Source organism: Pogoniulus pusillus, chromosome 21, assembly GCF_015220805.1.
Source record: "Pogoniulus pusillus isolate bPogPus1 chromosome 21, bPogPus1.pri, whole genome shotgun sequence".
Classification (NCBI taxonomy): domain Eukaryota; kingdom Metazoa; phylum Chordata; class Aves; order Piciformes; family Lybiidae; genus Pogoniulus; species Pogoniulus pusillus.
In genome coordinates this window covers 21,100,290-21,123,138 of record NC_087284.1, presented here as the reverse complement: position 1 = coordinate 21,123,138, position 22,849 = coordinate 21,100,290, and the positions used below count along the sequence as shown (strand labels likewise).

At 44.5% G+C, this 22,849-nt stretch overlaps 2 protein-coding genes across 3 annotated transcripts in view; one reads left to right on the top strand and one right to left on the bottom strand.

Annotated features, from left to right (window-relative positions):
• Nucleotides 1–14,129, bottom strand: part of GALNT1 (polypeptide N-acetylgalactosaminyltransferase 1) — a 58,135-nt gene extending 44,006 nt beyond the window's left edge. The window contains exon 1 of one of the 2 annotated variants that reach the window (XM_064161204.1): nucleotides 14,039–14,129. The gene's annotated coding sequence lies outside the window, so the exon portion shown is untranslated. The remainder of the gene's footprint in view (nucleotides 1–14,038) is intronic. The other variant, XM_064161203.1, reaches the window with a different exon arrangement.
• Nucleotides 8,625–19,976, top strand: LOC135184710 (uncharacterized). The gene is made up of 5 exons (XM_064160724.1): nucleotides 8,625–8,805; nucleotides 12,667–12,925; nucleotides 13,043–13,100; nucleotides 13,599–15,048; nucleotides 19,759–19,976. Exons 1-4 carry the CDS (start codon nucleotides 8,625–8,627, stop codon nucleotides 14,517–14,519), a joined length of 1,419 nt encoding a protein of 472 aa, XP_064016794.1. The 3' UTR covers nucleotides 14,520–15,048; nucleotides 19,759–19,976.
• The last annotated feature ends 2,873 nt before the right edge of the window (nucleotides 19,977–22,849 follow it).

The window sequence follows — 22,849 nt, the reverse complement described above, 5'->3', positions numbered from 1 at the left end:
AAACAAAATAATTCATGGCTGTATACAGAGCTAAAAAAGGCTGTTTATGTATTTACTAACTTGGGAACCAAATGTAAACATAACCCCCCTCACAAATAAAATAGGAATTACTCTCTTGAAAGATATAATCAGCACTTGTTAATCAAAGAAGAAAATAAGAAAGCTGTATTCTTCCCCAGAAACTTTTGCAAAACCAAACACACAATCTACGTTTCATGGTAAGTAATGGAAATATTAGCAACAACTAGAACACGGGGACACAGTCTCAAGTTGTGCTGGGAAAGTACAGGCTGGATGTTAGGAGGAAGATCTTCCCAGAGAGAGTGATTGCCATTGGAATGGGCTGCCCAGGGAGGTGGTGGAGTCACCGTCCCTGGAGGTGTTCAAGCAAAGCCTGGCTGAGGCACTTAGTGCCATGGTCTGGTTGACTGGCTAGGGCTGGGTGCTAGGTTGGACTGGATGATCTTGGAGGTCTCTTCCAACCTGGTTGATTCTATGATTCTAAGAGATGAGCAAAGTGCTTATGAGGAATTTGGGAATACCAAGTTTACTGCCTGTAAAAGTAAACCTTTAGAAATACTTAGCTTAGAGCACAGAAGTAATAAATAGAATCTCCCTTGGGTAAAAAGCCTGGCATGGGGATTCATTTCTTTGAAAATATTAATGCTCTATTAAAAACAATTTTGTGATGAGGGACTAGTTTGCTGTCTTCTGCCAGATTTAAAGTCTAGTAGGACTGTCAGTGTCAACAGGAATATACATACTCTAAATCAAACTGCTTGACTGAGCATATGTCTTCATACACAAATACTTATCCTCCCACAGAAACTCTACTTTCAGAGATCTTCATCTGCCTCCCGGCAAAGTTCTGCTGCTTGCAACAGCACCCGAAATTTGGCTGAGCTGACAAATGACTATCATTTCTCATTTGCAAGAGCAGGAAGATCACTTTAAACAAAAAAATACTCCATTTGTCTAAGTAGCAACAAGCAAACATTAGCAGGCTTCAGGTGAGACAGCAGTCCCTATCTTCAGGAGGCTTTGTTTAGCACGGAGGAGCACAGGAAATGTTATGTTAGCGAGTTCCCAAAGCAATGGATGAAGTATTATTATTAATACAGATGCTAACTTCTTTCTTGTTCTTTTCTCTGTGATCGTTAACAGGTAGTTGAAGCAGAATACTCAGAGTTATGAAGACTTTCGTAACAAAGATGAGGAAACTGCAACATTAAACCAATGAATTAGCTTTTATAAGAGCAGCACTGCTGTTTTAACGCAGCTTTTGGCAATGCAACGGTCTGGCATACTGTTTCCCAAACCTGAAGGGAGGTTGCAGCCAGGTGGGGTTGGTCTCTTCTCCCAGGCAACCAGCAAAAGAACAAGGGGACACAGTCTGAAGTTGTGCCAGGGGAGGTCTAGGCTGGATGTGAGGAGGAAGTTGTTGGCAGAGAGAGTGATTGGCATTGGAATGGACTGCCCAGGGAGGTGGTGGAGTCACTGTCCCTGGAGGTGTTCAAGAAAAGCCTGGCTGAGGCACTTAGTGCCATGGTCTGGTTGACTGGCTAGGGCTGGGTGATAGGTTGGGCTGGATGATTTTGGAGGTCTCTTCCAACCCGGTTGATTCTATGATTCTGTGCTGCAAACCTTAAGGTCTCATCCTAAAACTTGACCCTTTTGCTGTGTTTACCAACTGCTGAGTCAGTCACCTCCTTGCAGTACCTTTCCTTTTCAAGCACACACCCAAAAAAAACCCAAACCAAACCCAACAGCAAAACCTCCACCACCCAGAATACTGAAAATCAGCACTGCAGTTCAAAGAATGGGTAATAGTGACTCCTAGCCCCTAAACATTTGCTTCTATCCCCGCAGTCTTTGGTGACAATAATCACATTTGAGTACAGGTTAGAGTCAATTCAGCAATGTACTGCAATGCAAAAAATTTTGCAATCTGTTTTGCAATACACACTTAAGGAAGGGAAAGAATGGCCAGGAAAAGACTTGTTTACTTCATCAGCTGTGACAGACTGGCATGCTCAGGAAGCTAACAGTCTAATTTTTAGATTTTGAGACTTGTTGTTGTTGTTACACTAAATCTCAACAGGCCTGTTGTGTAGCAATTATGACTTGTTTTTTTTCCCTGATAGTTTTGATTTCAGTTACTCTGTATCAATTTCAACACTTCTTTAGCAACTGGACCAAGAGCATTGTGAATTACATCATAACACCATGAAGGAATCATACAACAGAATGATAGCATCATAGAATCAACCAGGTTGGAAGAGACCTCCAAGATCATCCAGTCCAACCTAGCACCCAACCCTATCCAGTCAGCTAGAAGGAACGACTATTAATGTGATACCTGACAAAATGCTACTGGAAATCCCCATCAGCTCTTTAGATACAAATTCAAACATTAACCATTTTTGGTAACTGCAGAGAAATCAGCTGTACAAACCCCTTGCTTCTCTCAAACATCTGGCTAGCTTAGAGTTGAAGAATAATTAATGCTTGAATATTGTGGAGATGAAACAGGCATATTCCATGCAGAAGCTCATCCTAGGGTACATGGAGCATGCAAAAATTCTGAATGTTCAAGTTTATAATCAACCCCTAAAACCAAAGTTACTAAACATAAACCAGTGTAGTAAGTAGGTGTGGTGGTCTAGGAGTTGCCTGCCCCCACACACAATGAAATCACCTAGACCAGACACAGCCAGCTGGCAGTTAAGGAATGGAGCTTTATATTCACAGCTTAGCACAATATACAAACAGATAGTTACAATATATTACAAATACATACAGCTATAGGCAGAAATACACAAGTTAAAAGTAATACAGAAACACAACAGCCCTCCCAGAAATCAGAGTCCCCAGGAGAGGCTCCCAACCACCCTTCCACCTTCTTTCCACCCCTCTACCTTATCCCAGAGTTTGCCCCACATGCAAGGTGAGTTTGGAGGATTGGGAAGGGGAGGTAAAAGCAGAAGGATTAATTACACAGAAGCAGCTCAGGGAGCAACACAGACTCTGACACACACACACAGTCTTATCTTTGTGTTCGTGTTCTTGCTTTTTATACATCTCAACAAGCCTATAAGTGAAGTAGACATCACCACTGGTCCCTTTTCACAGCCTGTAATCTATTTTTTCCTCATTATAATATTCCAGTTAGCCTCAAACCAACACAGTAGGCTAAGTAAAGAGAAGAAGGTCAAGATACAGAGACTTAACAGAAGAACAAAATCTGAACATTATTTGACAGCAGATATGCTATGGAACACTTTGGCAAGCACCAAAATGAAAGAAGGCACTTAAAAAAAATACAGTTAAATAAAAAGTCATAAAAATATAAACATACTGTTTTCATTCCATCAACACAGTTCCTTACAGATTCCTTTACAATCTTTGTGAAGTACTTTGCTGTATGAAACCACTTCTCCCAGAATGTTTAACCTGACAGCAAGAAAAGCAAGCAGGAAGCTCCCAACACTTCAGCTTTCAGCTCAGCTGTTTGACAAACTTATACCCTTGGCGGATCACCACTTAACACTGACAAGGGTAGGAAGTATCAACTAACCTTTTTTTTTGTATGTTAGAAAATGCATTGTGCTATTTAAAGATCCAAATAAATTTCACTATTTAGTAATTAACTAGAGAAGCAGGGTCAGGTGAAAAAAAAAATTCTACGACTTTCCTCTGCAACTGAAACCCAGAATTTGCAATTACCTCCCCCTAAGGCTCCCACCATAACTGAAACCCACCCATTTCTCAAAATGCACACATTCAGCTTCAAATTACTTTGATATAAAATGAGTAAGAACCAAATTATCAGTAGCAGATCAAGTATTTCATCAGCTCCAAAAAAATAAGCAAATGCTGAGAACAGTTACTGGCTTTGCAAGGTCTATAGATCTGAAACTCCTGGTTAGTCAGCATTGCTCTTAGCTTTGCACCCAAGTGTCCCACTCCACACTTGCAGAAATTAAGGTCTAAATAAACTCTAAGTAAGCACATGACTTAAATATGATTCTTTCAGGAAAAGCTTTAAAAGCCATCTGTCTTCACAGTAAAGTCTGATACAGAGAATTCAATTTCAGTTTCCATACAACAGTATTCTGCTTATTCATCAAGAATGAATACTGCTGACTCAGAAGTGCTATTTTCACTCCATGTATGTAAAAGAAAACTACAAGAATTTAGAGAGTATGTAAATTTAACATTTCATATACCTACTCTGACTGTTTTGGACTACCATGTAATTTTTTTCCCATGAGACATCACACTTTACGTAAATACATCAACTGTCTTGCCTACCTCCTTGACCATTATTTCAACACACCCCAGGGATATAACAGTGTGCCCCAAGCTTTAAGTGAAAGCAGCTTACCTTACATTCTATTTGGTATATAAATCCCTCTCATCTCTTGCAAAGATCACACTAATAGTTTTGTGCTAATGGCAGCTTTCTCTCCTTTGCCTAAATTATAGTCTTTAAAACAGTAAAAACATTTTGAAAGAAGATTTTTATGTTTCTGTTTCCAGGAACCACAAGCAAGCATGAAAAGGAGACCAAGTCCTAAGTAAAGAGTAAATTTTACTCTTTACATAGTCAAGAGGAACAGGAATAAAGAATCGCAGAATCATAGAATCAAGCAGGTTGGAAGAGACCTCCAAGATCATCCAGGCCAACCTAGCACCCAGCCCTAGCCAGTCAACTAGACCATGGCACTAAGTGCCTCATCCAGGCTTTTCTTGAACATCTCCAGGGATGGCAACTCCACCACCTCCCTGGGCAGCCCATTCCAATGCCAATCACTCTCTCTGGGAAGAACTTCCTCCTAACATCCAGCCTAGACCTCCCCTGGCACAACTTGAGACTGTGTCCCCTCGTTCTGCTGCTGGTTGCCTGGCAGAAGAGACCAATCCCCACCTGTTGCACTAGAGCAACAAACACACACTGGCCAAAGGAATATTCATTATCACACAACATCATGCTTAGTATATAGATGAAAATTGGCCAGAAAGCTGGCTACCTCTTCCAGGACTGCTGTTTTGCTCTTTTCTTCTCTGTGATGGCTAGCTGGGTAGAGGCTGGGAATGGGCTGCACAGTGAGTAGTGAGTAATTGCACTGTGCATTTCTTGTTTGTCTGTTCTACTGTTACTATCATAATTATTATTTTTTACAATTTTATTTCCATTATTAAATTGGTTTTATTTCAGTCTATGAGTAAGATTCCTTAGTTTTTACCTTTCCAATTCTCTCCCCTGCTCCCGGTACAGGGGAGGATGAATATATTGCTGCGTGGTGTTTTGCTGCCAGCTGTGTTTAAACCACATCAACTAGGAGACTCTCCAATGCTGTTTGTAGCTGCAGTAAATAGCTGAAAGGAGAATGGCATTGCTTCCTTTACAATGCTCAGCACAATTGTCCAGGGAAGCCTGGAGATCACAGCTTTAATCTTGTCAAAAGGATCTTGTATCGGAGTTCTTATTTCCATTCTCATCCTACCAAAGTCTCCAATCCTTATGGCATCCTCCAATTCTTAACCCAACTACTTTTAATTGTTAAAAGCTGCTTGGTAAAATTGCTTATGTCACCCAGTCCCAATTTTTGTCAGTCTTAAACATTTGCTATTGGAGGCAAGCTACTTCTTTTGAGCCAGCCTTCACAGAGCTATGTTGTACCAAATCTTGCCTTGCACTAACAACAAAGTACAACAAAATAGTATTTTAACTATAAACACACACATTATTTTAGACTTGATAAAATGTTAATTCAGCTCCCAAAATTCAACAAATCTATCACAGCTGAACATTAGGTGTAGCTTTTAGAGCATGTAAAACTTACAATGAACACAATTTTTTCTGAAGCTATACTAGCATTATTTTTTAAGCTCTCAGCACATTAGAGACACTTGGAAGGCCAGATTAGCAACCACTACAGGCTCACAGGATGTTAGGGGTTGGAAGGGACCCAAAGAGATCATCGAGTCCAACTCCCCTGCCAGAGCAGGACAATCCTATCTAACACAGATCACAGAGGAACACATCCAGACAGGCCTTGAAAGGCTCCAGAGAAGGAGACTCCACAGTCTCTCTGGGCATCCTGTCCCAGTGATCTGGGACCCTTACAGTAAAGAAGTTCCTCCTTGTGTTGAGGTGGAACCTCTTTTGCTGCAACTTACACCCATTGCTCCTTGTCCTATCATAGGGAGCAAGTGAGCAGAGCCTGTCCCCCCACTCCTGGGCAGCCTTCAGATACTTATAAACATTTATCAAATCCCCTCTCAGTCTTCTCTTCTCCAGACTAAGCAGCCCCAGGTCCCTCAGCCTCTTCTCATCAGCCAAGCCCTCCTGTCCCCTCATCATCCTCATAGCCCTCCACTGGACCCTCTCCAGCAGATCCCTGTCCCTCTTCAACTGGGGAGCCCAAAACTGAAGGCAGTACTCAAGATGAGGTCTCACCAGGACAGAGTAGAGGAGGAGGAGAACCTCCCTTGATCTGCTGGACATACTCTTCCTAATACACCCCAGGATCCCCTTGGCCTTTCTGGCCGCAAAGGCACATTGCTGTGCCATGGTTAATTTGTTATCATTTACTTCTGAAACTCTGTGCAGCTGAAGCAGTCCTTAAGCCTGATGTTGATCTATATAATGTGAAAATGTTTTAGCCCACTGTTCATAAAGCTTATGGTGCCATACATTAAAAACAATTTGAAGCTGAAAAAAACCCAAACATTTTTTATGAGTATGACACCTAACACATCAACAGCTGCCCCATTCTGTTCTGGTTTAGCAAGGAAATTGTGATTTCACAGACAATTCCTGTGCATCCTTCCTGTCACATTATTTTCCATACTCACCTTAATGCCCAAATAAACAACAGTAAAAGTTGATCAGCTTGGAGTTTTCCCAGAGCTATCTCAGAATGCATTTCCAAAGTGTTCTCAGCCTGTTCTTTAAAGAGGCCAGATATTTACATTAAAGCTAAGCTTCACACAAACACAAATTTAACTAAACAGAATGCTCCTATCCTATCTGCAAACACTGTATGCATAAATATCACTTGGAGCAAGGAGTTAAGTCATAACAAGTCTCTAAACACCTATTAAAACTTGTGAGAAGGTACAGAGTCTGTATAATAGGTCTGTATTAAGACCCTCTGAAGGTAATACTGAGCTCTCTCACTCTCTAAAGTTACTGAGCTGAACACTTTTGTATTCTTCATGATGTTTCTGAGACTTTCAGTTCAGGAATGTAAACCTCCCCCCAAAAAACATTTGGAAATGTCTGCAAAATGACTTCAATCTCATAACTTCTCTTTGAAAGCCAATGGTCTGTGATTGTTTGGGTGTTACCTGCCCCCCAACACACACTTAAGAAAATCACCCAGACTAGACTCAGCTGCCCTGGAAAATTGAGTGAAGCTTTATAGTTACAGCCTAGTACAACATACAAGCAGGTATTTACAATCTATACAGCTACAGACAGAAATATACAAGTTAAAAAGTAATAAAGAAACACAACAGCTCTCCCAGAAACCAGAGTCCCCAGGAGGGGCTCCCAACCACCCTTCCACCTTTTTCCCATCCCTCTACCTTACCCCGGACTTTGCCTTACGTTCAAGGTGAGTTTGGAGGGTTGGCCAGGGGGGTTAGGAAGCAGAAGGATTAGACAGGCAGCAAATTAGAGAGAATGAAGTTTATGCAGCCCCAGAAGCCAGAGAACAACTCTGTTATCTATGTTTGTGTTCTTGTTCTTATACATCTCAGCAAGCCTGAGAGGCAGACATCACCATTGTTTCCTTTTCACAGGCTGCAACCTAATTCTTCTCACCAAAATATCCCAGCTAGGCTCAAACCAGCACATGATCTTAAGGGGCTAGCTTTGCTTTCTTGAAACATGTATTTCAAATAAATGTATTTGAAGTGTAGTAACTCTGCTGTGCCTGCACAACCTCCTGGTTTTGAAAACTGGAAATAAAGGACATTTACTACTAAGCAAACTTAAGTGGAAGAAGAGAAATCTACAGGTCACAGCAGGAGGGGCAGGCACCTGGGAGGAGTACAGGACTTGTCAGAGGATGCAGGGAGGGAACTAGGAAGGCTAATGCCTCACTGGAACTCAATCTTGCAACAGAAGTCAAGGACAACAAAGAGGGCTTCTTCAAATACATTGCAGGAAAAGTTAACTTTAGAGGCAGTGAGGGCCCTCTGCTGTATGAGGTGGGTGCCTTGGTGACACAGGACACAAAGAAGGCAAAGTGATTAAAAGCCTTCGTCTCCTATACTGCTGCTGGAGACTGTCCTCAGGAGCCCCTGACACACGAGGCACCACAGGAAAGCACAGCAAAGCAGTCTTCTCTGGTTGATGAGGACTGGGTTAAGGAATAGTTGGGTAATCCGCACATCTGTAAGTCCATGGGTTCTGGTGGCATGCACCCATGGGTGCTGAGGAGGCTGGCACAGGTCATTGCCAGAGCACACTGCACCATTTTCAGTAAGTCATGGCAGACAGGAGGGGCGCCTGGGAGGCAAACATCACTCCAGTCTTCAAAAAGGGTAAGGAAGGCAACCCAGGTAACTATAAACCTGTCAGCCTCAACCCCATCCTCAGAAAGGCGATGGAGCAACTTATCCTTGGCACAGCCCTTAGGCACATCAAGGACAGTGGAGTCATTAGGAGCAGCCAACATGGTTCTACCAAGGGGAAGTCATCTTTGACCAACCTGATAGCCTTTGATGAGGACATAACCAGGTGGATTGATGATGGTAGAGCTGTGGATGTGGATAATCTTGATTTTGGTAAGGCATTTGACACTGTTTCCCACAGCATCCTGTGTGGTCTGGATGATCAGGGAGTGAGGTGGATTTGGAACTGGTTGAAGGAAAGAAGCCAGAGTTGTGGTCAATGGGATGGAGTTCAGTTGGAGGCCTGTAACTAGTGGAGTCCCACAGGGGTCAGTACTGGGACCAGCTCTGTTGAATATATATTCATCAGTGACCTGGTTGAGGGCACAGAGTGCACTGAGAGCAAGCTTGCTGATGACACCAAGCTGAGTGGAGTGGCTGCCATGCCAGAAGGCTGTGCTGCCATTCAGCCAGACTGGGACAGGCTGGAGGGGTGGGCAGGGAGAAATGGAATGAAATTCAACACGGGCAAGTGTAGAGTCTGGCACCTGGGAAAGAACAACCCCAGGGAGAAGTATAAGTTTGGGACTGATCTGTTGGAAGGCAGTTAAGGGGAAAAGGATCTGAGGGTGAATGGGATGTCAACCATGAGCCAGCAATGTGCCCTGGTGGCCAGGAGGGTCAATACCATTCTGGAGTGGTTTAGAATGGCTGCGGCTAGTAGGCTGACAGAGGTTCTCCTGCTCCTCTACTCTGCCCTGGTGAGGCTGTATCTGGAGTACTGTATCCAGTTCTGGGCCTCCCAGTTCAAGATCATCCAGTCCAACCTAGCACCCAGCCCTATTCAATCAACCAGACCATGGCACTAAGTGCCCCATCCAGGCTTTTCTTGAACACCTCCAGGGATGGTGACTCCGCCACCTCCCTGGGCAGCCCATTCCAATGCCAATCACCCTCTCTGCCAGCAACTTCCTCCTAAAATTCAGCATAGACCTCTCCTGGCACAACTCGAGACTGTGTCCTCTTGTTCCATTGCTGGTTGCCTGGCAGAAGATACCAACCCCACCTGGCTACAACCAGTTGTAGACTTAAGTCCTTAAAGATACTTCAAACATGCCCATCTATAAATGTTATCTCATGTGAGATATTTATGCACCCTGATATTATTCCTGTGGCTAACAGGAAGCATCAGCTGATGCTCGGAGTCTATTCTGATTCACTGTAAAACAAAAACCACCAAACACAAAGAACACAACATATCCTCCCACTTGCCTGTTACAAGTTTCCACAGGTTAAGTATCATCGTGATTCAATTGTTCCCTATAACTGGGATGACAAACTTTGTCATATGACCTAACTTACACATTAGGAGTGCTCACATAAAGAAATACCAGAACTCAAGCTGAAAACAGTACTGCAGCTCATTACAAAGAAATACTTTTTTGTACAAAAGATGTTAAGAGTTTTTCTATAGTAAGAAATCCCACCAAAAACTGTTAGAGATTTTACCACTTGCATCAACTGAACTAACATTACTGGGGGGGAGGAAAAACAAACAAACAAAAGTAGCCTTTCTAAAACATTTACAATGATGCAAAGGCTTTTGATTTACAGGACAAAGTTTTTAAAAGCAATATGGAACAAAAGAGCAGCTCACATGTTCTGCCTCCAAAGAATACTAATACTCTTTCAGCTGAACTGGCTTATCTTTTGGGTAAGTTTTCTAAGAGTAAAGTTTCTGAAAGTTGATACCAGCATGGCACAAGAAAAAGGGCAAAACCACTTCCCTCCTTAAGACTAGGAATGAATTTCACAGCAGCTGTACATCAGCTGGTCCCACAGCAAACTGCTGCTGCTTTCTACTGTTCCTCACTAGCAGTAGCTTCTTACAAAACACACAGATATGTCTTCAGGACCACCACATTATGCAGAATGGCAGTCTACAAAAAACATAGTGCTCAATATCTCTACCTGTAGATCTCTCTAGAATGCTGGAAACATTGACCAATAAAGGAAAACACACAAGCTGAAATGATAAATGACAGTTGCAGTGGGCATTAAAAACTGGCAAAAGGCATCATTACAAAACCTTCAAGCATTGAGGATAACTTTAATTCCACAGAAAGTAAGCTGATTAACACCAAACCCATATACCTTGAGGGAAAAAAAAACACACAGTTTTGGCATCACTTCACAGTCATGTTCCACACCATAGTTACCTACACTTGAAAATAAACCCCTGGATCACAGAACCAAGGGTGATAAGTTGTATCAAGGGACAATTTAGGTTGATCATCTTACCAAGGGTACCTTTTCTCAACTGACTAGGTCACCAAGGATACCTGCTTTCATTGACAGCTGGGGTTATCAGCTAAATACATCTTTATGCTGACTGCTCAGTTCTGCTGGTCCTTCAAAGACACAAGGAATCAAAGTTCTGTTTCCTACAGAAACTGCTTAGTAACTTGCATAGTCCAAGGCTTTGGAATTCCAGCTAATTCTCTTTAGTGGATTATAACCAGACCTTTATGTGAACCTGATAGTAAAACAGACACAACGAGATGGGAGTTGCTACAACAGAGTATGTGTAAGGTATTTATGCAGTGCTCAAAGTCACAAGGTAATAATTTAACCAGAAGTAAATGTCCTTTTAACATTCTTCATATTTCACACTGTAAAACTGTATTGAAGCAATCAAAAAGTGAATAACAGAGCAGTTATCCAGCTGTTTAATACGTTAGCTGGAAGTACATCAATTCCACTGATTTTTATGATGGGCTGATTTCACATAATGGATTAAGCTCACTACTGACTGTAAAAGGGAAAAACCAGTTTGCCAGAATTAGTGGAAGCTGATGTCAAAACGGTTTTATGACAAGCATACAATTAAAACATTTTATTTGGGGACATTTGATTTAGATTACTACTGTCAAGAACAGATTTGGTGCTAAAGTTGAATAAAAGTCGTTATTACAACACTGCACATCTATTTTGCAGATTCTGTTTGTATTTTGCTTTAAATATTTAATTCTATTCCTAAGAAACAGCAAACTTGGACTGTGAATAGGCAGTCAAACTTCAGCATACCAAAAGGTCATCAGCAGGCTGATTTGAGGATCCATAACAGAAGAAATGTTTAAAGGCACTAATTAATGATCTCAAAAAGAAAGTAGTAAAGTTACATAGGTTTGACAAGAAAGGAAGAACAAAAGAGTAATCAACCAGGAGCTAATCAACCATGACATACAGATAACACAGCAGCAGATAAATTTTATGTATTAAATGTTAATAAATGCAGAAACATTGCCACTGAAAGTTAGTAAGTACTGCTAGTATGGTCAGAAACCTTCTAAATTAAGTAGAATCAGAGAGTCAACTAGGTTGGAAGAGACCTCCAAGATTATCCATTCCAACCTAGCACCCAGCCCTATCCAGTCAACCAGACCAGGGCACTAAGTGTCCCGTCCAGTCTTTTCTTCAACACTTCCAGGGCCAGCAACACCACCATCTCCCTGGGCAGCACATTCCAATGCCAATCACTCTCTCACATATTCAACAAAGAAAAGATAGCAGGGCACTATTCTGATAAAGCAGCAACTTGGCATTGAAACGTACTCTACATTACCATTTTTTCTGTTTAGCTTGTTCCTGGGCTCATTTAAACAAATCCACTTTGAGACGATGGGGGAGGGGGTAGGAAGGAATATAACTCTCTAAGAGTGAAACAGTAACACCTCACCACTAGGCTATGCAATGACTTCCACGACTGACTAGAGTCCTTGAACTGTCCAACTGCTACAGGAACAGGGTATATGAGGAATAAGTCACCCTCACTCATAAAGCTTACAATTCTGAAAAGCTGGGCTGTATCCAGTAAGAGTCTGAGTGCTGTCCTTGTCACCTCGATCTCAAAGGGTGCCTCGTATGGAATGTCCTTGGCAGGTGCTGTTTGTATCACTTTTGTGAAGATGACCACACTGCCACAATCTTCCTATCAATAAACATTTAATGACCAATCGTCTCTGGTTTATAAAGCAAATCTGATAAAACGCAGCAAATCCAAAGTCAAGATGCTAGCAGTACCACTTAAAAAAGGCCAACATGACGAAGGGTCACAGACAGCATTCCAAGCCATGGAAAACTATGACACTGGCATAAGAAAGCAAAATGCTTCCTCCAGTATAAGCAATCCTTTGTATTTACAAGAGAAACGTTCCAAGTGTCCAGAGTACTATGATCTTCACTGCCTTTGCAAAGGAGCAAAGTTGAGAGTAGCAATGCATAAAAAGGCACGGTTAGCTGCATAGTTTTGGTTTGTATAGCTGTTGGCTATGTTAATTTACAGTTTGCATTGAGTTAAGCTCATTTGCACAAACAGCAAAGGCTGTTTCACTCCCGTTCTTCACAACAGAAGTCCTCTCAGCGACTGCTACGCAAGAAAACGGGTTTCTATTTCAACACCTCACCAAGTAAGTTGATGAAGTAGCAAGTTCTAGAGACTGGCAGAAAACAAGCAGGGCCTAAAGAAACTTGACTGTAGCAGTACTAAACAGAGCGGAGGGGAGGCGGGCGGGCGGGAGGGAGTGCGGCGACACATGACACATGCTTCTGCTTTCTTGAAATGGAAGGAGGTAGCAACTCTGCTAACACGGGGAAAGTCACATGAAATCTCTGCTGCTCTAGGCAAAGACTTGCACTGAGAGCCTCAGTTTCTCCGACCCTCTTCAGGTTTGTGAACCAAACGGACGTTTTTAAGGCCAGGCTGGAGGTGGCTCTGGGCAATCTGATCTAGTAGGAAGTGTCCCTGCCATGGCAGGAGGGGTTTAAACTAGATGATTCTTGAGGTCCCTTCCAACCCTGTGAAATCAATTAAAGGTGATTCGGATTCCACCAGATAAGTCTAAAATATTAGTTACGTGTTATGTAAGAAGCGTTAACTGATCAAACTTTATGTGCGAACGGTGCAGAGGCAGAGCTGGGGATGCTGGTCCGGTACTCCCCCCGCACACACACATACATGCGCTGCAGAGGGATGCCAGCACACTGCTGCTCCCCGACCCCCGGAAGCTGCAAAAGCGCCCCGGTCCCTCGGCGCCTGCCCGCCCCTTTCCCCGCAAGAAACAACTTGGGGAGTCGCAGAAAGGCAGCATGCAGGCTGTGTGTGCCCGCCCCGCTCCTACCCGGTGGTTGTGGACCGAACAGGCACCGCTGCAAGGCCGCTCCGTTCCTCCGGTCGCCCGGTGGGGAGGAAGCAGAGATCGGGCGAGTCAGCCGCTTCCGCGCCGGCGGCCAGAAAGGGGAGAAGCCCGGCGCTGGCTGAACTTGGCGCTTCCCGTTCCCCGAGCCCCGGAGCGGGGCGGAAGCGAGCCGGGAAGCGGAACCCGAGGCGCCCGGAGCCCACACTCACCTCGGCTCTCTATATTCCTGCGGGGCGGCCGGCGGATGGAGCGCGTCCGGCCGCTGTAACGAGGCAACAGGAGTCACCAGCCCCACCGCTGCTGCGTCCGTTACCAGGCACCCGAGAAGGAGAGTCCCACAGGGTAAATCCCTGGGGAGGCGGCAGGAACGTGGACGTCCCTCTCGTCGCGGCGGCCGCTGCCTCACACGAAGTTGAGGCGCGGCCGCCGTTGCCGTTACGCAGCCGAGCTGCCGCTGGCGGCCGCTGCCGTTACAGCCGTAGGGAACGAGCGCCTCTGTTCGCCGCCTCGCTCCGTTGCCAGGAGCGCTGCGTCGCTGCCACCGCCGCCTTGGCCCACCTTTTCCTTTGGCTACCGGGAGCAGCGCTTCGGGCACAGCGACACGGTCACACGGGGCCCCGTGAAGGAGCCGCCACTGCTGCTGCCGTCGCCTCTCTCAGTTTTCCAGAGCCAGTAGCCGTAGCCCCGTAGTGGCGCCCACTCCGCATGCCCCGTCCTTCTCACACCAGGGCCGGTACTACTACCGGCGGCGCCCCCACCCACTCGTGCGCTCCTTACCGCCCCATCACCGGCGCTGGGAGCGTCGGCGCGGGGTGGGGATGGCAGAGACCGAGCACGGAAGGGGCGGTGACCTTCCCGGCGCGTGGACGCGTGCTCCGCGCTCCCGCGGCCCCTGGGCGGAGCTCGGCAGCCCCCCCCGCGCTGCCCCGGATGTGCGGGCGGCCGGGGAGCTAAAGCCGGGAGGTGCGGGCTGGGCTGTGCCCGTCGCTGCCCGCCGCGGTACAGCGAAGCTACCGGGCGCCAGTGGCCTCGGTTTCCGCTTATCGCCGTTTTGAGGAGGGAGTGGCTTGTCGATTGTAGTCAGAGGAGCCCTCCAGCCTGCCAGCTGCGGGCAGGATGTAGCGTGCGGCGCTTCTCGTTCGCCCTGTGGGCCTCTGGCCGCCTATCTGTCGCTGGAAGCAGGAAATGGGGCCTCGTGTGGTCTGCAGCAACCGAGCAGGTGTGGTAGTGTGCTGTGTCATTCCTTAGGGCTGGCACCTGCAGCGCTCACAGCTGGCTGTGCCTTAAATATAGGTCTGGTCTACAAAGACGTGCAAGAACTGTGTGACTTCACAAACTGTGGTCCTCCCTAGCATCCTTTGATGTGGGCCACCAGCAACAGTGCCTCCCAGCTCACTGCAGGGCCCATGACCTGCAGTGGTTTTAGGGCCCATGGCTGGAAGAAATGTGGCACTGCGTCAGTCATCGTTTTCCTGGCCCACCTCAGTAATGGTCCCAGGGCTGGGCTGTAACAAGGTTCAAAACCACCTGTCTTGTGCAAGGCTTTCATTACTTCATGTGGAGCCTGACACCTGCCTCCCTCTTAGCAGCTGCAGTCATTCTGTGTTTATTGCTGCTCATCCATTCTGCCACGAGAGCTGGCACAAGCCTCATAGCAGTGGCCACTGAGCAAGGCAGCAGGCAGTGTTGGTGGGGTCTCCTGCAGCACCTAAATGCTAGATGTGTGCCTTTAACAGTGTTTGATTACTAAGATTATATAATACAGACAGAAAACTACTTCAACCTCCCCTTCCTTCCCAGATATATTTTGACACTTGAATTCTGGAAGGGTTTTATCTTTCCCTACTCTTAAATCCATCTAAGTTCATAGATCAAAGTTTATACACACTGTTTAACAAACAACTAGTAAAGTTCCAGCTGAAAAAACATTGAGATTCTTGACAGATGAATCTTAAGTCTCTTGAAATGATGTGTTTGTTGACAGGACCTAAAAAGCATGCCGTGCTCCTTCTATTTCATACAATTCTAGAGTGGCTTAGGCTGGAAGAAGCCTTAGAAACCATGTACTCAAACCTCTGCCATGGGCAGGGATGCCTCTCACCTAGATTGTTTGCTTGACAGAAGCAAATCAAATTCCTTGACAGAAATTCTGTATTTTAAACGGAATTTGAATAGGGTAAGAGAAAAAAATGTATGCTGACAAAGTTAGTTGAGTGCTAAACACCATCGTACCAATGCCTGATAATTCTGTGGGGATTTTGCTGGTTCTTTCAGTAGGGCTGGGCCCAGAGAGTGGTGGTGAATGGTGCCACATCCAGTTGGCAGCCAGTCATCTGTAGTGTGCCCCAGGGATCTGGGCCCGATCCTGTTCAGTATCTTTACTGATGATCTGGAACAGGTGATTGAGTCCATGTGCTAGTTTGAAGCTAGCTAGAATGTTTTGGTGAGAAGAACTAGATTACAGGCTGTGAAAGGAAAACAATGGTGATGTCTGCTTCACTCATAGGCTTGCTGAGATGTGTAAGAACAAGAAATAAAAACATAGATAACCACTTCTGCTGCTGGCAAGCCTGGAGCTGCATCTCTCTTCTAACCTCACCCTCCATTTCTTCAATTAATCCACTTTGCTTCCTAACCCCCTGGCCGAACCTCCATTCTTCCTTGGCACTGGGGTAAGGTTGAGAGGGATAGGGGGAAGGTGAAAGGGTGGTTGAGAGTCCCTCCTGGGGACTCAGTTTTCTGGGAGGGCTGTTGTGTTTCTGTATTACCTTTTACTTTGTGTATTTCTGTCTATGACTGTATATACTGTAAATATCTGCTTGTATATTGTGCCAGCTGTAAATATAAGCTTCTTTCCTATTTCCAGAGCTGGCTGAGTCTAGTCTGGGTGATTTCTAAAGTGTAGGAGGGGGCAGGGAACAACCAAACCATCACAGCCTTTATTTTGGCACTCCACCATGGGGCAAATTGAGTGATTGTTGATTAACTCTGGGAATCAGAATGAAGCTAATGAAGCTGTTTTACTTAGTGGGGGCTATTGTGTGGCCTTTTCTCCGTTTTCCTGTTTATAATTGGATCAAAGCCCAAATTGGTTACTTTTTGTTCCATTTCCAGAGACGGCTGAGTCTAGTCTGGGTGATTTCTAAAAGGAGGGGGGGGGGGGGGGGGGGGGCGGGTGACACCCAAACCATCACAGTCCAGCATCAGTAAATTTGCAGATGACACCAAGCTAGGAGCAGATATGGATCTGCTGGAGGGCAGGAGAGCCCTGCTGAGGGACCCTGACAGGCTGGACGGGTGGGCAGGTGCCAATGGGATGAGATTTCACAAGGCCAAGTGCAGGGTTCTACACTATGGCCACAACAACCCCAAGCTGGGAACAGAGTGGCTGGAGAGCAGCCAGGCAGAAAGGGACCTGGGGTGCTGGTAGAGAGTAGCTGAACATAAGCCAGCAGTGTGCCCAATGGCATCCTGGCCTGGCTCAGGAACAGTGTGGCCAGTAGAATGAGGGAGGATATTCTTCCCCTGTACTCAGCACTGCTCAGGCCACACCTTGAGTGCTGTGTCCAGTTCTGGGCTCCTCAATTCCAGAGAGATGTTGAGGTGCTGGAAGGTGTCCAGAGAAGGGCAACAAAGGTGGTGAAGGGCCTGGAACACAGCCATGTGAGGAGAAGCTGAGGGAGCTGGGGGTGTGCAGCCTGGACAAGAGGGGGCTCAGGGCAGACCTCATTGCTGTCTACAACTACCTGAAGGGAGGTTGCAGCCAGGTGGGGTTGGTCTCTTCTGCCATGCAATCAGCAACAGAACAAGGGGGCCCAGTCTCAAGTTGTGCCAGGGGAGGTCTAAGCTGGATGTTAGGAGGAAGTTCTTCCCAGAGAGAGTGATTGGCATTGGAATGGGCTGCCCAGGGAGGTGGCAGAGTTGCCGTCCCTGGAGGTGCTCAGGAAAAGCCTGGATGAGGCACTTAGTGCCATGGTCTGGTTGATTGGACAGGGCTGGGTGCTAGGTTGGACTGGATGATCCTGAAGGCCTCTTCCAACCTGGCTGATTCTATGATTCTCTCTCTGTTCAGACACTGGCTGGTTCTAGTGCTTTACCCACCACAGACTTTCAGCTGCCACTAGCCCTGGGGTATTTTTATTTTGTTCAAGAATTATTTCTTTTTACTCTGCCACATATGCAGGTGCTAATTGCTCTTTCCTCTCTCAAAAGTAACTTAGGCCTTTTCAAAAGGCATTTAGGTTTCCCCAACATTCATTTAGGATAGATTTTTTTTCCAGACAAAGCCAGCGAGTACAGAATCCTCCACAGAGGATAAGTGCTAGGTAAAGAACACACAGAATCTTGTTTCTCCATATTACTTTTATATATAAGCATATTTTGGCTGCCACATGTTTGCCTGCTTTTGCAAGCATTAAAGAAGATTATTTCAGGCTCAGCCTCTTTAAGCAGGAGAGTGAACAGCTCGGTCATTACACTTGGACTCCATCTGCCTGTTCTCCCCTTACTGGGGAGAGTCAAAAGTAAGTGATGGATTCCTGAGGAGAGTAGACATCTAGCCAGGGTGAGCTGAGAATGAGACTAAAAGTAGCTGTGACTAATGTTAACTGAAACATTTCAACAAAAAACATTTTGAAAAATGCTTTAAAATTGTCGTCAGGTGGCAGAGTAAATGTCTCTGGGAAAACAGCAAAGTAGCCAATGCATAAACAGTAGGACAAAGAGGCATTCTTCACCCAGCACAGGACTCATGCATATGTTCACCTTCAGTGAGCTGAATGGGACCCCTTGTGTGCTTAACTTAAATGTTTGAGCTTTGCTCTGCTGCTCAGCTGATATATTCATCAGGGACTGTGTACTATAACAGGCACCTTCCCTGTGAGAGGGCCATGCATTACTGTAAGAGCTATAGAACTGCCTTCGGTTAGCATTTATAAGCTGGCTATTGAATATGTGTATGCTTGCATTATCTGCCTGTGTATAAAAAGTATCAGGGTTTGCTATGCCAGAAATGTGTTTTCAGTTCATGATAAAAAGTTTAGCAAGAACAGTATATTGTAAGCTGCAGTTTGCTGCATGCAAGCAGCTTAACACTTGTTCCATTATGATTGATGATGTCATAGGATGTACCTCAAATCCCTCTGGTGGAATGTCTTTATGACACCTCGATTGTCTATTCTATCACATTGCAACTATGTCCAGGAAAATCACTTAGCAAAAATATTATCAATTTCATAAAAGCACAGAATATTAGAGGTTCGCAGGGACCTCCAGAGAGCATCAAGTCCAACCCTCCTGCCAAAGCAGTATCACTTAGGTGGTCCTGTTCAACCTCTTCATCAATGACACTAATGAAGGCACAGAGTGTCTGCTCAGCAAGTTTGCTGATGACACCAAGCTGGGAGGCTTGGCTGATACAGCTGAAGGCTGTGTGGCCATCCAGAGAGACCTGGACAGACTGAGAGCTGGGCACTAGAACTATTTGGCAATGAAGAAATAGGTGCCTATAGTTGAGGTGGTTACAAAGGACATCATAAATTAACTCTATTATAGCAAATGTTGAACTGTAGTTGCATTATTTTGATCACATTATCTTTGTTTTACAAGCTGTCTGCAATAGCTGTTCTTGGAAGGTCTCCAACAAAGCATTCTCTTTGGGGCTAACTGCAAATAAGATTTAAGCTTAATATGTCTGGTAATCAGTTTTTGTTTAAAGAATGCAATCTGATTTCTTACAGTCAGCTGGGATCACACATGTCCTCATCTTTTCTGTTTTCCAACTTGCTGCTCTCAGTAACCTAAAAAACACAATTGGCCAACAGATGTCCTTTCATCATTTCTCCTGAGTATTGTCTGAGAGGTAGTCATACACAGCTCTTAACTCCAGAACCCAAGTGTTCTATTAAATGCAGCTTTTTTTTCCTTGCAGCCTGGACAACCACAAAGAACCCTGACCTCCATTTCTTCTGGTGACATGCAATGAATAAAGATGGGTGAAACGTGCTCAAACCAAGCAAAGAAGAGCAGGTAATCTCTGTACACCGCATCTATATCACTGATTTGCTCCAAGAAAGCTGCAGCTGTTGCTGGGTGAATTCTTCCTGATAACAATAAACCCGTTGGTGCAAATGACAAGCAAGCAAGCAAGCACCACCAGACTTTGTCTTTCATTAATCTAATCTTACTCCTCAGTTGATCTGATCTTCACTTGTAAGGGTGAGAAGAGGGAACAGCTCTGATCTGTTTGGGGGAGGGTAGAGTACCTCATCTCCCAGAGGGCAAGGGTCTTAAATACTTTCACTTCCACGAGTGCTCCCTGAGGCTAAGCCCAGGAGTGCACAGCTCTTGTCCACGCTGATCCCTTGCTAGGGAAGAGTTAAGAGGGATAATAGGTCTCCTTCACTCCATTAATGGTCTTGTAATGGACTGGAACTAGCATGCTGTCCCGTTACCCGCAGAGTAAGTTAAGGACAGAAACAAGGTGAAACTGGACTGGGTAAGCCTCACCAGACATAGCATGTTAGTTTGACAAGCTACTAATTACTGCCTCACTTGGTACTATGTGCAAGCAGCTACACTGTGCCACTGCCACCTTTGCTGCAATACCGCACCACAGAAGGGCCAGCAGTTGCAGGGGACCATGACTAATTAAGAAAAGTAAGAGAATGCTGTGGGTTACTCTTACATTTTCATTTTTTTTCAATATTCCTAAAACTCATCTTGATTGACACTACTATTCCTACTGGGCCTGCTGGAGCAAATAACCAGAGGCGAATATTTTCAGGGTATTTTCCTCACTGTGAGCTGGTTCCTCAAATCTCAGTCCTTAAGTTTTTATCACAGAATCATAGAATCAACCAGATTGGAAGAGACCTCCAAGATCAGCCAGTCCAACCTAGCACCCAGCCCTAGCCAGTCAACCAGACCATGGCACTAAGTGCCTCAGCCAGACGTTTCTTGAACACCTCCAGGGACAGTGACTCCACCACCTCCCTGGGCAGCCCATTCCAATGCCAATCACTCTCTCTGCCAACAACTTCCTCCTAACATCCAGCCTAGACCTCCCCTGGCACAACTTGAGACTGTGTCCCCTTGTTCTGCTGCTGGTTGCCTGGGAGAAGAGACCAATCCCCACCTGGCTACAACCTCCCTTTAGGTAGTTGTAGACAGCAATGAGGTCTCCCCTGAGCCTCCTCTTCTCCAGGCTAAACAACCCCAGCTCCCTCAGCCTCTCCTCATGTTTCTGTCAACATTATTACTGAAAACAAGTCGTAGACAACAACATCAGTGCATTTTGGTATATTCAGCTGTTTTGTTGTCAGAGATCCAAGATGATTTTAAGTAAGTTTGCCAAAGAATGAGTTTGCTTCCAGATATAAACATTTCAGAGAATGTAAATACCAGTTTTCAAAATGTTGTTAAAAAGTTTTGGCAGGTAAGAAAGTGTTTCCTTTTCCATCTACATAAAACCTAAAGTATAATCATCATTCTCACGCATCCTGTTGTTATTACATGTCATATTTTGTTTTGATACTGATTTCTGAGTTCTGCTACAGAAAAAAAAAAGAAGTGCCATCTTTCTAGGATATTTCTGTCACAGCAAAGATGTGTTTTAATATATTACAATACACCAATACAGAATGTGGGTGTTTAAACCACAAAAGAAGTGCAACAATTACATTTCATCAAAATATCCATGTGACCAGAAGGACTGAGGATTGGTCGCAAACAGCTCTAGTCTTTACATAGTGAACATCCAATTCTGTAGGAAATATGATTGAGCTTTCTCCAAAGAAAAACAAAAGCACCCTGAGGGCAACATAAAGGTATAGTAAACCTCTAGAAGATGAGGCCTCTTTATTTTTACCATAGTAGCTTTATGTTAGGGATAAACAAATATACAATTTTAGGTATCCATTTGAATGTTCATAATCCTGGTTAAAGCAACTTTTCTCTGGCAGACTCAAAACCAGCTGTGAAACTAGCAACTAATATGTTCACCTGACATACTGTCAATTACTACACAGTTGTAAGGTGTAACATTATTTCTTCTCTCTGCAGACAGAATCTCAGTGTACCTATTTCAGCAGCACCTTTTTTTTTGGTCACTGATTTAAAAAGAGTATGTGATTAAAACATAAGCAGATATTAAATGTTTTCCCATAAAAGCCTGTCACAGATTTCTCATCCAAAAGCTTCCATCTAGCCTTCATTATTTACCATCACTGTTAACATAGTGGGTCAGCAAAATAATTTATTTTGCCAAATGTGACACAAGGCAGTTTTATAGCAGATGCTAGAAGCCACTTAGAAAGTAATTTCTTGAAGGAGGATGTATCTTCTGAAAAAAAAGACTGTAAAGGTGGCACTGAACTTTGTACCTCACTGACTTCTTCAGTAAGTAGACTCTGCTTATCATGTACAGAAGAGCAAGGCAGGGGAAGCAAGCTTCCTACAGACAGGCCTACAAAACAAAGGAACCATCTGGTCCACAAATCCTAGATTAACCACAATAAAAGGACTGCATGCTTAAATTACGCCTCCAATGACAACTGAATAGCCTCATTTGCCTTCAGCCTTCCTTTCTAGTGGAGGCAATGATTGGAACTTTAATGAACAGTTGTGTTAGAAAAGCATTTACATATATGGCTTGGGAAGCACAAGCAGGAAAAAAAAGAGAGAGAGACATTTTATGTACAAGCATCAGAAGAAATTACTGGTGGGTAGAAAAAGTGGATTGATGTGATAAAAATAGACTACTTTCAACTCACTTTTCATGTAGCACAAGCCCTTAATATGTATTTGGTAGGTTTTGCTATTATTTTAGTGTTTAGTGTTCCCACTGTAACGTGTTCATTGATTAGCATTCCCACATGCTATTTCCAGTCAAAGCACACAAACCATAATCCAGTGTCAAGGTCCAGAGAACAGAGATTAACAGTATCTGTTCTTATGGATTTCCGTGTTAGAGAGATGCAATCTTTAGTTTTGGTGATGAACAAGAGAGAGAATTTAGACTC